The sequence below is a fragment of the Ostrea edulis genome, chromosome 8 (assembly GCF_947568905.1).
Source record: "Ostrea edulis chromosome 8, xbOstEdul1.1, whole genome shotgun sequence".
Taxonomy (NCBI): domain Eukaryota; kingdom Metazoa; phylum Mollusca; class Bivalvia; order Ostreida; family Ostreidae; genus Ostrea; species Ostrea edulis.
Window position 1 is genome coordinate 41,248,341 of NC_079171.1, and position 15,667 is coordinate 41,264,007.

At 35.6% G+C, this 15,667-nt stretch overlaps 1 protein-coding gene across 1 annotated transcript in view; it reads left to right on the plus strand.

The window, feature by feature from the left end:
• The window catches only part of LOC125661686 (multiple epidermal growth factor-like domains protein 11), a 34,357-nt gene extending 21,613 nt beyond the window's left edge, over nt 1–12,744 (plus strand). Inside the window, exons 12-22 of the mRNA XM_056147620.1 lie at nt 56–289; nt 4,802–5,056; nt 6,688–6,822; nt 6,962–7,099; nt 7,587–7,715; nt 7,865–8,002; nt 8,687–8,827; nt 10,604–10,741; nt 10,831–10,971; nt 11,072–11,180; nt 11,266–12,744. Coding sequence (XP_056003595.1) covers nt 56–289; nt 4,802–5,056; nt 6,688–6,822; nt 6,962–7,099; nt 7,587–7,715; nt 7,865–8,002; nt 8,687–8,827; nt 10,604–10,741; nt 10,831–10,971; nt 11,072–11,180; nt 11,266–11,428 — 1,721 coding nt within the window. The 3' untranslated portion in view covers nt 11,429–12,744. The remainder of the gene's footprint in view (nt 1–55; nt 290–4,801; nt 5,057–6,687; nt 6,823–6,961; nt 7,100–7,586; nt 7,716–7,864; nt 8,003–8,686; nt 8,828–10,603; nt 10,742–10,830; nt 10,972–11,071; nt 11,181–11,265) is intronic.
• The last annotated feature ends 2,923 nt before the right edge of the window (nt 12,745–15,667 follow it).

Genomic DNA, 15,667 nt, shown 5'->3' on the forward strand with positions numbered 1-15,667 from the left:
TAATCGTAAGATTTTGTATCTTTGATAATCACATATCTATGTTACTTTTCTACAGACAACGTTGCCCTCAACAGACCGTCATGGCAACTACATCCATATAACGGAAGTATCGCCATATACGATGCAAGTAATGCTGTGGATGGACGCAAGTCTGACCTCATCTCATGGGGAGGCCAGTGTGTTATATCGAATAATCGTAAAATGACAGCCACATGGAGAGTGGACTTAGAGAACATCCTCAGTATTCATCACATTACCATTTATTACAGGACGGACAATGCTGCATGGGGTAAACTACTTAGGAATCCGCTTTTAGGTTTTGGGAATTCTTGTTTTGTCCTTATATACAAATATCATCAAACTGATTAATGCTTGGAACGATTTACACCTCTCTAACATCGAAGTTTTTAGATAGCTATATAACTGAATGATACCTATTTTCTCTTCTGAATTCCAGATCCATTATTGAAATTTTAAGTGTCCATTGACATCCAGTATGTTTATAAATTGCTAACGCTTTATATCCATATCACTGAATCAAGATAGTTGGTTCATATGCAGGAAGTAAAGCAGCTAGTGACTTCATCCATTTTTCACCTAGGTTTACTTTAATGATCAGTAACAACATATCTATTGTCGTTTCATTGCTATAAATTCGACTATGTCCATTTATGCTGAATATTGAAATCACATTTGTTTCTACGTATGTTGCTCTCAGAATAGTATAATGATAATGAAATATTTTCCTTAACAAATACGTCGCCCAGTGAAGTACATTTTCATTAAAATAAGCAAACATAAATCTTCTGCAGTCCGGTGGTAATTTTTATTGTCGGATCTACATTGCATGAAAATAAAAGAGGTTATTATGAGAAACACCGATTGCAAAACAAAAGTTCATCAACTATGGTTCTTAAACAATTGATTTCTTCGTCATTTGTATGTCTGTATACTGTTTTGTATTCTTTAGCATTAAGATATTTAACCTAGAAAGATTAGTTTTCTTTTTCAGATATAATGTATGGCTGGCGAGGTTTCTGTAATTGTGATACTACTTTGAATAGTTTGTTAAACAGATTAATCCACCTTTGGAATCTACAGATTTCGGAGTGATTAATATATACATCTACAATTTTTACATTAATGTCTATGAGAATTTGTTATGGCCAATGTTTGTGGGTGAGCAAAATATTGCTGGATCACGGGAATGTAATGACGTGAACAAACGATATGATGTCACTAGGAAAGAAAAATGTTATTGGTTGAAAACATATTCAAGGACACGTAAATTCGTGGGTAAGAGTGAATCACGAAATCCACGATCATCAATCCCCAAGAAAGAAATATGATTCCACAATATTATTCAAGTTTATTTCAAGGGCCTTTCGTTATACCTTGGATACTTTGATTATTCAAAACGAAATGTACTAATTACACTGTACTAGTATTTGTGTTTTGAATTTCACGATAAAAATCCTGTTACTTAAATGATTTATTGTATTCGTGTTCAACACATGCGTAAATGCAATAAAAAGGACATATCAAAAATATTAGTAGGATATTGACTTGAAAATATGAGTATCGCCAGTTTTAGATGAGGATACTATATCGATATTCCTGTCGTGACACGGAATAGCGTTTTTTTTTTTAAGATTCATTCAAAATATGCGTTACTTTTGCTCAGCAGTAAAATTTAGTGGTTAATGCACCTGCCTCTCACAGATGCGACTCGAGTTACATCATACTTATCGGCAGTGGTTGTCATAAATTTTCAATCAGTCGTTTAACTGTTTTCGGGATTTGTATTGTTCATAATGTCTGGTTCTATTATTATCTAAACTAAATATTTCAGTTCAGGTTATTATGATATCATTATTAAAGAACACAACACTGGTTGTATGTGAGTGGGTAATGTGGTCGCTTACGCGGAGATTCGGAACATAAACGTGTTGGCTTGTCCATCTATGTGTTCCTCTGCCCGATAGTTTGACTGCCCGTTGCATAAACATATTTAACCTTGGTCATATCTTTTACACCATAACAGGTATACCTTTGATATCTGGTACATGCATGTTGCTAGCATTTCCCATTGGCACCGGAATATTTGGCCTATTGTCCTTAACATTGACCATTGACCTAGTTTTTTTAAATAAAAAAATAACCCTTAATAGGTATATCTTTTACATTTGGAATATTTTCTTCTTGCAAGACCTTTCCATTGGTATTAAAATTGTCTATCTACTGACCTTGAAATTAACCTTTGACATAGTTTTACAAAAATCGATATACGTCATATCTTTCAAATGGTAACAATTATTTTCTATTAAGCATGCTCATTTTTGTGAGATTACTTTTTTTCTAATGATATTAAATTTGTTGAGCTTGTGATCTTGATGTTGACCATCGACATAATTTTTGGAAATTATTTTATTTTTCTACATTACATGTACATCTTTTATATTTTGTATGGCTATTCCCTGCTGCAAGGCCTTTTAATTGACACCCAAAAAGTTTGATTTGACCTGGTGGCATTAGCATTAATATTTGACCTAATTTTAGAAAATTCTAATAGAAGCCAAATCTTTTAAGCCTTAAGGCACTGATTTCTTATTTAGTATATGCATTCTTCTGAGAGGACCTTTCCATTGGTACCAAATATTTGACCATGTGACCTTGAAATTGAATTAAAACTTATTTGAAAAATATTCCTTAAAATTATTTCCACTTTGTTATAATCTGGGGACATCAGTTTTTTATAAACACATCTTGTTTTTCTATTTGTGGACACTTGATGAAGGAATAATCATCATAAATATTAAATGATGTGTTAGTTTGAAAGAATTATATCGCATCCATATTTTTCTTTTGCATGGGCCATGTCAACAACTACCAGCTACACATATCTTTGTATCACCATCGTTTAAAAATCGGTTAGAATTTGAATTTGTTTTAATGATTTTCTCAACTAATCTTAATCAGAAAAAGAATGTATGCATGTACAAGGTAATTCTATTTAGAATAACGATAAAAAGGAAACTAAAAAATCAATAAGAATAAAAACTAAAAAAAAAAGAAAAGAAATACTAGATGTAAAAGTCTGTGTTGGATTTTAAGAGTGAATCCCCCATATGTTTGTAGCATTATTCGATTATTATCTGTATATATGGTGATTATATTTCTGAATTCAGTTGATTCAACTTGGCAGGCTACTGGTAAATACATTGGTGTCAGAGGGCATTCAGCAGTGCCATATGAAGTTAACATATCTAGTTCTTAAATACATGTATAACTTTTTATTCGTTTGAATGTTGTCCGGTATGTTTCATTCCAATTGTAAAACCGTTCCTTACACACTGGTTTTGACTACGGATTACTCCGTTTGGTTTATCAACATATAGTTTCCATTGATTATAATAAATTTGTCGCTAAACACAAATATTCTATGCGAAGAGATATTGGATGTAAAGCACAATAGCTTAGCGAATTCCTTTGTACGATACAGGGTAATTCAGAAGGAAAAATGACATATAGGTACTTGATGTAAATTCTAAGAGGTTCATGCTTCTCTTTTACAATGTAGTTCGTATCATGTTTCAATATCATAAACACATCACATCAATATTCATTTGTCTTATGTAAATAACTAATAAGATTTCAATTTATGTGTGTCTGTTGTTGACTGAGTACACATATTGAACATAAAAATATTGGCTGTTGTTGTTATTTTTCGTAGTCAAACGTGTTTCACTCATATTGAAACGTCACCAGTTGTAGGTAAAGTACGCTGAGGACCGGGGTAGTGAGGACTCGTTAACGTACCAAGGCCTGTCTTCTCATGGGACTTCTGTTTTATTTTAAGATCATAAATCAGAACGACCCCTTATTCTCACTTATGAATACCAAGTGTTTTTCAAAATAGTAATCACTTCTTGTGTCTAAGTCTTAGGTTCGACGTAGCTACCACATGAACGCTGCACGAAATTACGACCGATTGGTTAAGAAGCAAACGTTTGACCACTGAACTACTACAAGATTGAGAGCAATTAGTTATCATTTTTCTGTAATTTTCGATGTCACTTTAACAAATGGAATATCACATTGCTTTCCCTTTTTAATTTAGAATTTTGAATGAAAATATTCACAATTATATTCTAAATGGATTCCACTTCCTTTGTAGTTTTTGACAAATCAAGAATATGTACAATGAAAAGGTTTATAAGGAGTACATTATTGATATTTGTTTAAAAACAAGTGGGTGGGGGTGGGGGGCTAATAAGTTATTTTATGTTTTATATATCAGGTTTAACAAATGATTATGCTGGTAGAATTTTTAAGCTTTCGTTATTCGAATCAAGGAATTCACATTGCAGGTCCGCACAATCCATACTCCGGCAGGTTCGTGGGGTTTTCCCTATACGTATCAAACACAACCAACAGAACACAGGGTCATCTGTGTGTCCCTGACACAACCTACACCACGGACATTTCGTCATAACATATGGCCGCTTCATCTCCACATGGCTTGGATATGCCCTAGATAATTTGGGCATATGTCGTAAGTTGCCCAACTTCATTTCAAGTGGAGAGCAGCGAAGTCGAGAAAAGCCATCATCGATTGGGCGAGGGATCTTATTTGATTAGTGTCATTCGTTTTGACGAAAATTAGTTGTCCGTCTTTTTCGAACAATGTTTCCTTAACACAAATTACAGATGGTATCCATAGCTATTGTTCCTAACATCACCTGCGCAGTCAACAAACTAAGTCATCCACTATGATACTTTTGTATTATCAATATTTCAGATATGTCAAGTCAATACCCTGGCAGGTTTGTGGGGTTTTCGCTATACGTATCAAATACAACGGACAGAACACAAGGTCATATGTGTGTCCCTTACACAAACTACACCAGGGACACCATACCCGCCGTCCTCAGCGTCACCTGTCCAGTTCACGGACGATACGTCATCTACTACAACGAAAGACTACAAGGAAAGACCTACCCTGATGGATATAGTGCCTACGCATTTAATGAGCTCTGTGAGGTAGAGGTTTACGGTATGTGTGAATATTTTATGATGTCATTAGAATATAACTAGTACATGTTTTATTTGCATACTAGTAAAACACGTTTAGTGCAAAGACAAACACAGCGATTTTGTGAACATAGTGAAGTTTTCTTTTTACAACATTCTTCAGATTGCTGCATCGCGAGCAAATGAGCTGTAACTGACGGTAAATGGACTGGAAAATAAAATAAGAAATATATTAACATATTTATGATTGATATATCATATACCTAGCTTCATAGAATCAGATTAAGACTGAAGTAATAGACTGTCCAATCGGCAGAGAATGTCGATTCATGAATCATTTCATTCCTGCTCGTATTTCCCGACCTGCATTGACCTCGGATGTCATCAGTTGGCTACAAAATCAAAAGAGGGGTACTGCACATCTGTTAGTATTGTGAACAATATTATATGCCAATTTTATAGCAAATGTATAATCAACATTTCAATTGAGTAGCATATTTAGTGGCACATTTGCGTAATTTGATTTCCTGTACTTCTTACACTTATACTCTTTAGAGTTATTCATTAAAAGATGTAATATTTTAAAACAAAACAATCCATGACAGTTTCTATCTTTGTGTAATCCGATCATATTCAGCAATTATCGTTCACATGCCCATGAATGCGTCACAGTGGCGTTTTATAATAAACGCTCATTGTAGGTATGCTACAATATCTTTATCGTGCCACACCTGCTGTAGCACGAGGCCTCGGTTTGTGTGGTCTCATCTGAAGGACCGCCTCATTTAGTCGCCTCTTACGACAAGCAACGGGTACTGAGGACATATTTTAACCCGGATCCCAACGGTATTATTGTTTAAGTGCAAATTCGAATTTGCTGACTACATGGGTACACTGGTATTTGATATGCGGCCCCGTTTTCGATGAACGGTTATAAAGCGACCTATGGTGTCTCAGTATGGCCGATGTAATTATCGGAACGCTTACAAAAAGAAAGTTCTAACTAGCACCTGCAATTCACGTTTTCACTTTAAATTTACTTCTGTTTTGTGGATAAAAATCAGGATCCTTGTGTCATGTACGTGCACGTAGCACATTTTGGTTTATTGCATGTTTTGATGATGGGGTATTTTCAAGATTACTGGTAAAACAGGTCCTTATAAGAATGAACCTAAAAACATGGCTTTATAGTTTACTTTGATCAAATGAGATTTATCTGAAACCTTATTTTATATCTGGGTAGGCTTCTAACAAATGAAGGTTATATACAGTATATTGTGATTAACATACGATACCTATCTTTATCCTGTATGTCCATTGAACTAGATCAGTCTTACAATATTGTAATATTTTTACCGTCGTTTGACCCATAATTTTCTTTAAACTGCATATCTCAAGGTTACTTCGAAAGGTCGGTGGTATCTTCTCAGGTACATTGTATCAGAGTTCTTCCTTTCACCTATGAAAAAAAACTAGGAAACTGGAAAATTGTTGAGTGTGGTGGAATCAATCAAACAATCAATCAGTCAATACTTCAAGGTTAACTCAAACAGTATCTTACAAAGCCAATGGGTTTTTTTCTAAGAATGGCATACACTTGGTTTACAGGGATTTAACTGTGTTTTATAAGAATTATGTCTGAATTCTTCTCAGGTTGTCCTGTACCCGGATTTTTCGGACCCGCCTGTTCTTTCCCTTGTCCTGATACAAACTGTCGATACTGTCACATAGAGAATGGAGTCTGTCAGGGATGTAAACCTGGATATCAGGGACATCAGTGTGAACTACGTATGTTTGTTTTGGTGTTTCTTATAACAATTTAAATTTGTTTGGCGTTATTTAAGATTTTTCTCCTTGTCCAATGATGTATTTCATTTGTAAATTGCAGTCTTTATAATATCGCGTTTTACATACAATCCATTTGTAGCTTGCAGTCCTCAGTATTATGGAGAGTTGTGTAAAGAGACCTGTGGTAACTGTAGTGACGGGGTGACGTGTAACAATGTAGACGGAACGTGTACAAACGGATGTGACGTCGGTGTCTACGGAAACAGATGTAAAACACGTGCGTCTTGGAGACACAGACTATACCAGTACAATTTGTTTATACATGCTGTGAGGCAGTAATGAAGGATACATTTTCACATAAATCGTTATTCAATAACCATGTCTCGCAAAGGCGTATCAAAAATATAATTCATACTCAAGATCGGCTGTTTATCAATTCAAGACATGAATCCAAAAGACAAACAAAAATACATTAACATGTATAGCAATCGCTGACACTTATTCATATAAATAACACTGTGTGTATATTGCGAAAGATGACCAACATGGTGATTTTGATCATCATAACATCCCACCACTAGTAGGTCCAGGAGGTCGTGTTCGACCAACTTTTCATTTAGTATTCCTGAGATTGATCACTGTTCTTTATCTTCACCTTTCATACAATTCTAAATTCAAGTACTTTAAACAAACATTGCATTTTTGAATTTTTACCTTAGAAGTAAATCTTGGGAACTTACTTTGCATTATTGATTTTTTTTCAGCGTGTCCTGTTGGTTGGCAGGGGAAGAACTGTTCACTGCGGTGCGGAAGCTGTGACACGTGTATCAGATTTACAGGACAGTGTACATCTCCCTGTTATCCGGGCTGGAAAGGACAACACTGTATTGATGGTAAATCGTTCATTAAGTGCAGTGGGTACATTATTTGCTAAACCTTTGAAAGAAGTGGCTTCTTTCCTGAAATGTGCATTGCGAATTGACGAATGCTAATATATTACATGTGTTAAAGGGATCTATGTTTTCTACACTTTGATTCATAGAATGTGATGGGATGAAATATGGATTTGGCTGTATATATAACTGTGGAACCTGTCTAGATTATAAACAATGCCACCACATAAATGGATCATGTCTTCAAGGATGTGATGCTGGATTTGAAGGAAACCTTTGTAAAACTGGTACGACATAATTCCATTAAAAATTTTCAAATCACTATAAAATTTCAAAAGCTCACCATGCATGTTGCTTTCTTTTCTGAATAACTGCAGTACGTTCCTTCGCAGAATATGCATATAGTTAGTTCACAAAAGCATGTCAAGTCAAGATTATATGAATTTGATCAATTTGAAGCATTGAGTTGAATATGTTTTCAGTTACATGTTATAGTTGTTGAGAATGGTTTTCTAAGAAATTCCTTACCTTAATATGACTTTAATGTATACGTTTCCTACTTCAAATATTCAAATTTCTCACGTCATTCAGTATCAGGTTAATCATAAAACAACCAGAAATTTGATTTTCATATATATCTGGATTACATCTTAAAGGTAACTTTAAATGCTTGTTTATATGCAAAGCCAATCTTGAACGATCTGTGTACAATACAGATCACTTGGTGATATATGCCAACCGGAAATACACACCACTCCCCCCTTGTTTATGACACGTGATACATGGCTAACAAATAAAAAAAGAATATACCCCCTTTTCATCAAAGGCAGAGGACGGGTCGAATATCACACTGCTGTAGTATGCTTTCAATTCCGGTTGTTAAAAGGGTTTCGTGATTGCCATTCTTCAGAACTATTACTATGTGAAGTTAGAATACAAGATGGGTTGATGTTATTTTTTTGCACTCGCAGCTTGTTCGGTTGGTTTATATGGACGTAATTGCCTAGGGAGATGCAGTGTTTACTGTGGAGTTCCAGGGAGGTGTAACACAACAACTGGACAATGTGACGGAGGCTGCCAACCAGGGTGGAGAGGAATTTTGTGTGCCACGAGTAAATGTTGTTTCATTTTGCTTTAATACAAATAATAGGAAAGTACCGCATCTGTATACCATCACGATACAAGTACGTCGTGAATGTATGTAAGTAAGTTGGTGAATTCAAAATAGTTCTTAAAACCCCTGCATCGTGAGGTAAGGGATTTCAACCTCATACACTCTGGCCCGATTTTGGGTTCTTAAAATGTAACGGGGAAGAGACGAGTGCTCGTCATTCGATACATAAGTTCCATTCATAATTTCAAACATATATTATTACCATTCGAAACTATTGTACTGAAAAGTTGAGGTAATATCCATCCGATACATCTCATCACGATAGGGGGTGCTTACTCCTCCTAGGTACCTAATCCCACCCCTGGTGTGTGCAGGGATCCGTGTTTGCCCAACTATCTATTTTGTATTGCTTGCAGGAGTTCTGAGATTGATCACTGTTCGTTATATTCGCCTTTCATTAGGATATGAAAATAAAGGAAAATTGATCTGTCAAAAACTGGCGGGGCAGTCTCTTTGATCCCTTCCCGTGATTCTACGTGGTTAAACAATCAATTAGCATATTATATGTATCACAGTTAGAGACTGAGCCTGTATCATTCTTTCTTTTATCGGACTCATTATATATTACTATATCTAAATATGAGAATTCTATGCAACGCGTAATCTAATTCGTCTTGACAGTGACGTGCCTGGGATGATAAAACTTCATGTATCCCATTCGAACATCATATATTTCCTTCATAGTTCATCCCTTTGGCAGCCTCGGGCATTTTTCATAAATGTAACGTCAAGGTAAACAAAACTTATTGTGATGTCACAATAAATCCGATTCATTGCACTTTCATAGTTCGTAAGGCACAACATATGCGGGTCACTGGTGAAAAATGAAGATAACGAACGGTGATTAATCTCAAAACTGCTATAAAGAATACAAAATAGATAGTTGGGGAAGCACGAACCCCTGGACGAACCAGACGTGGGATCAGGTGCCTAGGAGGAGTAAGCATCCCCTGTCAACCGGTCACATCCGCCGTGAACCCTATATCCTGATCAGGCAAGCGGAGCCATCCGCAGTCAAAAGACAGTGTGTCAAGAACGGTTTAACAATCGGCATGAAACACGTCGACCCAATGATAAATTCTATTGGAAAACTAGTTCGTTATAACAATCATATGATTTGTGAAATGAAGTTAAATCGCATGGTTTTGGTTGATACAAAACAGAAGCAAGTAAATCAGCATTCACGGAGAATGGATCTACAAAAACGAGTTATCTAATCATTGTATTCAGTTATGTTTACTTTCTAATACGTTGACGGCGCGGTGTTACTGTTAGGTCGATCTCAGCTACATACAATGTGAAGATGACTGCACTCCAATTTAAAATGGATTTGTTTAGTCATGCTTTTTTTGGTATAATACATGATTTCTTGCATGAATGTTCAGGAGATATGGAGATTTAATCACAAAAGAAAAATAATAGTCCCTCGTTGCTCTCCGGGAATATAATTTTTCTTGGGTGAGTAAATCTTCATATCTCCCTCAAAATCATGCAATAAATGTATAATGTCACATTAATAATTTAAACAAAGATGCCCAAAGAAAAGTTAATTAGCATTTTAAGCATCCAGTAAGGACACCTAACAAATAGTATATTTTGAGTACAATCTTATCAATCATACACTTCCTCTACCAAGTGTATCTTAAGTACAATTACATGATTCACATGAGAAAATGGCAAGTTTCCTGCATCTTTATACAAATTATAACAACAGAGTGTGGTGATAACCAGTACGGACCAGGCTGTAACCAAACATGTGGGAAATGTCGGGAGGGGAACCAGTGTCACCACATCAGCGGTTCCTGTAATAATGAATGCGGACCTGGATATCAGGGAGACAAATGTGATGAGGGTAATGTACTTCATACGAGATCTACATTTCAATTATAGTGTCTTGCTATTTCATGAACTGATTATAATTATAGCTTCTTTTTTTTCTAGTCTGCGAGTTTGGGCATTTTGGTGCTGGTTGTAAGGAGGAATGTAGCGCATTCTGTCAGAAATCACGTGATTGTCATCATGTGACGGGCTATTGCACGGGTGGTTGCAAAACTGGCTGGCATGGAAACGATTGCTTAGAAGGTCAGCATAAAGAAACAACAATAGTCATGCATAAATGTAATGCTTTGGCACGTTTTTTTTTAAATATTATTTTTTCCATTGTTTCAATTAATCATTGCAGTTGAAAGTCCAGAGCAGGAAACGGATACAAGGTTTTATGGAGTCCTCGGTGCGTTTTGTGTTACATTAGTTCTCAATGGAGTGTATGCCGTCTACAAAATCGTGAAATGGTAAGCAGCTTCTCTCAAAAGCACCACATTACAAATCATCTTAAAAAATCCTCGTGTTTCATTTTTTAAATAAAATTTATCTCAGGAAAAAAAGGAAATTAAACGAAGGAAAGAAATATCATCCGAGTGATTCTACGACTTGCACCAAAGACGATGTACTAAAAGTCCAAGAGGATGGCAATGTCAACAGTGGATATCAAGAACTGAAAGAAATTAGTCAACCTTCAACCTATGACTCCGTTCACTAGAGGGGAGGTTATCTTTCCTCTCTCACTACGCCATGGGATTCAATTCATTGACATCTTTGGAAATATGTTATATTTTGTACGACATCCTTCATTTTTACATCAAGACCCATGCATTGTTTTCAATACAGTCAGTGTGGTTTCCTCTTATAACTACAGATATGAAATCGGAGATGAAATTAAATTTAAGTTTCAGGAAGTATAAGATTTCTATCAAAATGTTCTACACCAGGATGAAATTAGACCAACTTAAAAAAAAATAGTGTTCGAGTAACTCTCCCATATGCACTAGTGGGTATCTGGAGCTGGGAAAATTGAGTCCATCTTCAAACTATGCCTTCATTTGTTAGCAGAAAAATGTTTTACACGCCATGCATGCTAATATATGATTCTTTCATAATGCATCGCATGGTGTTCATGTATTGCAGTAAGCTGGTTTTCTACATGTATACTTTACTAGGAAAAGAAACAATATTTAGTACCTTTGTATATCTTATTTCAAAACTGACGTTGCTTATCTATTTGTAAATATCATCAAAATTTCTCATCCCGGCCGATTTGACGTCTGCTAAAATCACTTCCGGTATCATACATAGCTAAAGTAATTCTAGCCTATATAGAACTATAATGTGTAAATGAGCGTGTAAGTGTAACTAAATAACACGTGTACGTATATAGGAACAGGTGGAAACATGACAGAAACAATGACTAATATTAACAGTATACCCTACTTATGTTCCTGTGATTGTTCACGGCAGAAATATACAACATAATGCCTACTTATCTGAAGAAAAAACTGTATTTCTTTAAAATGACAATTAACAGTAAACTTAGTCCAACATATAAAATCAGAGATTTTGGATACTCGATACACCGATCCATTACATATCGATTAGCCCCGTCCATCGTCGTTCCGTCTAAGCGACGCTTCCGGATCGTACTTTCTGTAGTAAACAAGGCGGGCGAAATCAATCTAACAATCGATTCGGTGCGACAATTCTTCAGATTTTTCTCCGAAATACCGAGATTACTAAGAGAGCAAAGGAGAGAGGGTACAATCATTTTATCAATGGATACGTTTATGCATTTCAATTATATTCATCCAGTCATGAACCCATTGATATAGCGGCAAAATGTTACTGATCTATGCGCAAAAGTGAACTTTCACACACGATCAATATGACAAGTACTCCCACAACATCGATCAATATCGATAGTCATTGTTCATGGAAAACCGGCTATGTACATAAATTAAACGATTTAGATTTTCATCATATAAAAATTATATGAATTACGAAATAAATCTATTACGAAACGTACATGTTTAGCATTCTTCCTTTTAGAATAAGAGGTACTTGTTGCATGTTGTTGACACGATGAATACATTAATACACTACAAAAACATTGACTTGATTGAAGTACCCTCGGCCCTTCCATCTACTAATATACCACAGCAGTGGCATAAACCTCGTGGACTTAAAATAAACCCTGAACCAGTTGCTGCCATGGTTTTTTGCCAAACCTAAACAGACTCCAAGAAAAAAAGCCTCTCCACAGCATAATGCCACGCATGAGGTACTGGCAACTGTTATAAGATACTTTTGTTCTCGAGTAATACTTCTATGACAGTTTTAGTTTATATATGAATGTTATGCACCGAGTTTCTAGTTTCGGTATTTCAATGCATACAAAGCGATCGAGTGAGTAATAACTTCGCGGTGTTTCCTCCTCTTGTATAAAGGGGGGGGGGTGTGTGAATGAAACATACTTACCTTGGAAGATAAATATGTATGTTTCGTAATCTTTTCAACGTTTAGTTGCGAATGTGGCATTCGGTAGAACGAGATTCAACGTAAGCATCTGTCAAGATCAGACCTTGGTCTCAGGAATGGGATGAATTTCGCACCCATAAGTTTATTCGGATATCTGCTATCCAATTTACAAGTTCCGTGTGGGCAATGCCTCACCATTGTTATATCTTATTAAACAGTACTATTTCTTAATAACGTAAAAAAAAAATACTAGACATCTCAAAACTAATTGTAGACAAGCGCCATTTTTGTCCGACCTATGCCTGACCATGTATACAGAAACAAACGACGTTATCTCATTGGACAAAATTCGACACGCCCACGTGTCACTGGATCATTGTATTGTATCAGTAAATGTTGTCTATAATAAAGGTAAACATTTAGTATATCCAGTTCTAATAAAATAAACACGTGTTATATATGTACTCGGTTTATAAATCATGGGATATAGGTACTTTCTTTCATGGGACGATCATTTTTGGCATAAAATCGTGAAGCTTTTTTAACATGACAAAACCAAAAACAACTTTTCTCGCACAGTTTTGTCTAGTCTCCCTATATGAGGCTAAACCAACTTACATGCCATTTATAAAAATGAACGCAGATTTGCTTGTTTCGTCATCTAATGTATCTTAAAACAGAGCTTTAGATTTTCTATTGTACAGGCTGTATATAAGCGTTGAAAGGGAAATGTAAATTAACCATTGGTTGCGTTGTTTTTATTGAAACGAAAACCACGCACTGTCTCTGCACACTTTCATAAATTTTCGCGATCCGATATAGGAACAAACGTTATCATATTCCGTCATATGCGGACTTATTGCTTAGCAGGGAAACATATCGTGTTCCATATTAATATCGCATAACGTTTATATTCAAATTTGATTTTTTTCATGTTTGCTTTGCTTTAATTTAGTCTACCGATGAACATAACACGTCCGACATGCATTTTATGTGCTTGGTATTGTCCTACATGTAGTTTATACGATGATGTGCTATGTGTCATTAATGGTTTTATGATTTGGAAAAAGTAAAGATTATCACTCTGATTATTCCATGCATATGTGTACATTGAGGATTTCGCATCAAAAGTAATTTTATCAATAAAGACCAGTGGGTATAGGTCAGGTGTTGTGATATTCCTACATGCAATACTTGAGTTTTATATATAAAAAAAAAAAACGTCTGTCGTACACTTATGTATTAATTCAAATAACAATTTTGACGAAAATCACTTAACATTATTTACACAAGACTTATTAAACTCTTACCTGAACGATCGATAATAGTGTTGTGACATGAGTCATCGTCCGTAACTTATAACATCAGCTGAGACAACTGTCGATTACAATGATCGGCTTTTAGAGTGTTTACATAGCCAAATTCTGCATTTTATGGTACAATGCGCTGCATTGAATTGCAATCCGAAATCAGGACAGGGATTGAGTGTGTCCCCCCCAAGACCATAATTTATGAAAAGAAGCAGAGACACAGGGTACTAGAATCGGCCCTTTCGCCAAAAAAAAAAGAGACTTGCACAGTTGATGTTCTAAGATGTATAGGTTATAGAACAATCTATTTTTTAAGTACATGCATATATTTTCTACTTTTGTTTTATAAGAGAGAGAGAGAGAGAGAGAGAGAGAGAGAGAGAGAGATAGAGAGATATAGAGAGAGAGAGAGAGAAAGAGAGAGAGGGGGGGGCTACTGTAATTTATGAAATAAACGTCTGATGAGTTTGAATAAAAAAAGTAGTTCAAAATTACTTGGCAATCTCTGCACTAATTCTACTCGGTAGACAGAGTCTCGTTCATTTGCTTTCATCTGTTTACCTTCACTACTTACCCACTAGCTGCAATAATGTAGCCCTCTCTGATTTTTTTTTTTTTTTTAGGGAGAGGGCTACAACTCCTTAGGATCTCCGTAATGGTGCAAATGCGGGAGTGATTCACTCCCGCAACATTTGCGCTCATTCTAAACATGTCCTGACTTTCTTTACGTCAATAAAATGATATTCTATGTTTCTTAGTCAATATATAAATTTACAACCTGCAAGTTTAGATTTGTGAGGCTCTATTCTACCGTTTTCAACAATTTCGATAAATTCCAATTTCTCGATTCATATTTGTGCGCCATGTTTGATGTACTGAAGTTTCAACTTCCGGTTGTCAAGTCATTTGGATATGCCATATAAGGTAGTATTTGAATTTAATATTAAGTTAAAAACCGAACTGCAGAGTGTAAATTCTCTCTGCAACAATATGATTTTCCTTTCTTTGTCCAAGTGGCTCGAGTAACTACATTTTCGCGCTGATTGTCAATGTTTAGGCTTTTCATTAGATCCACCTACGAGATCTCGCGATAACAAGCATGGCGGAGCAGACGAAGAATTTTGGATGCTGTACATTATATTGAATGAAAAACATCTTTA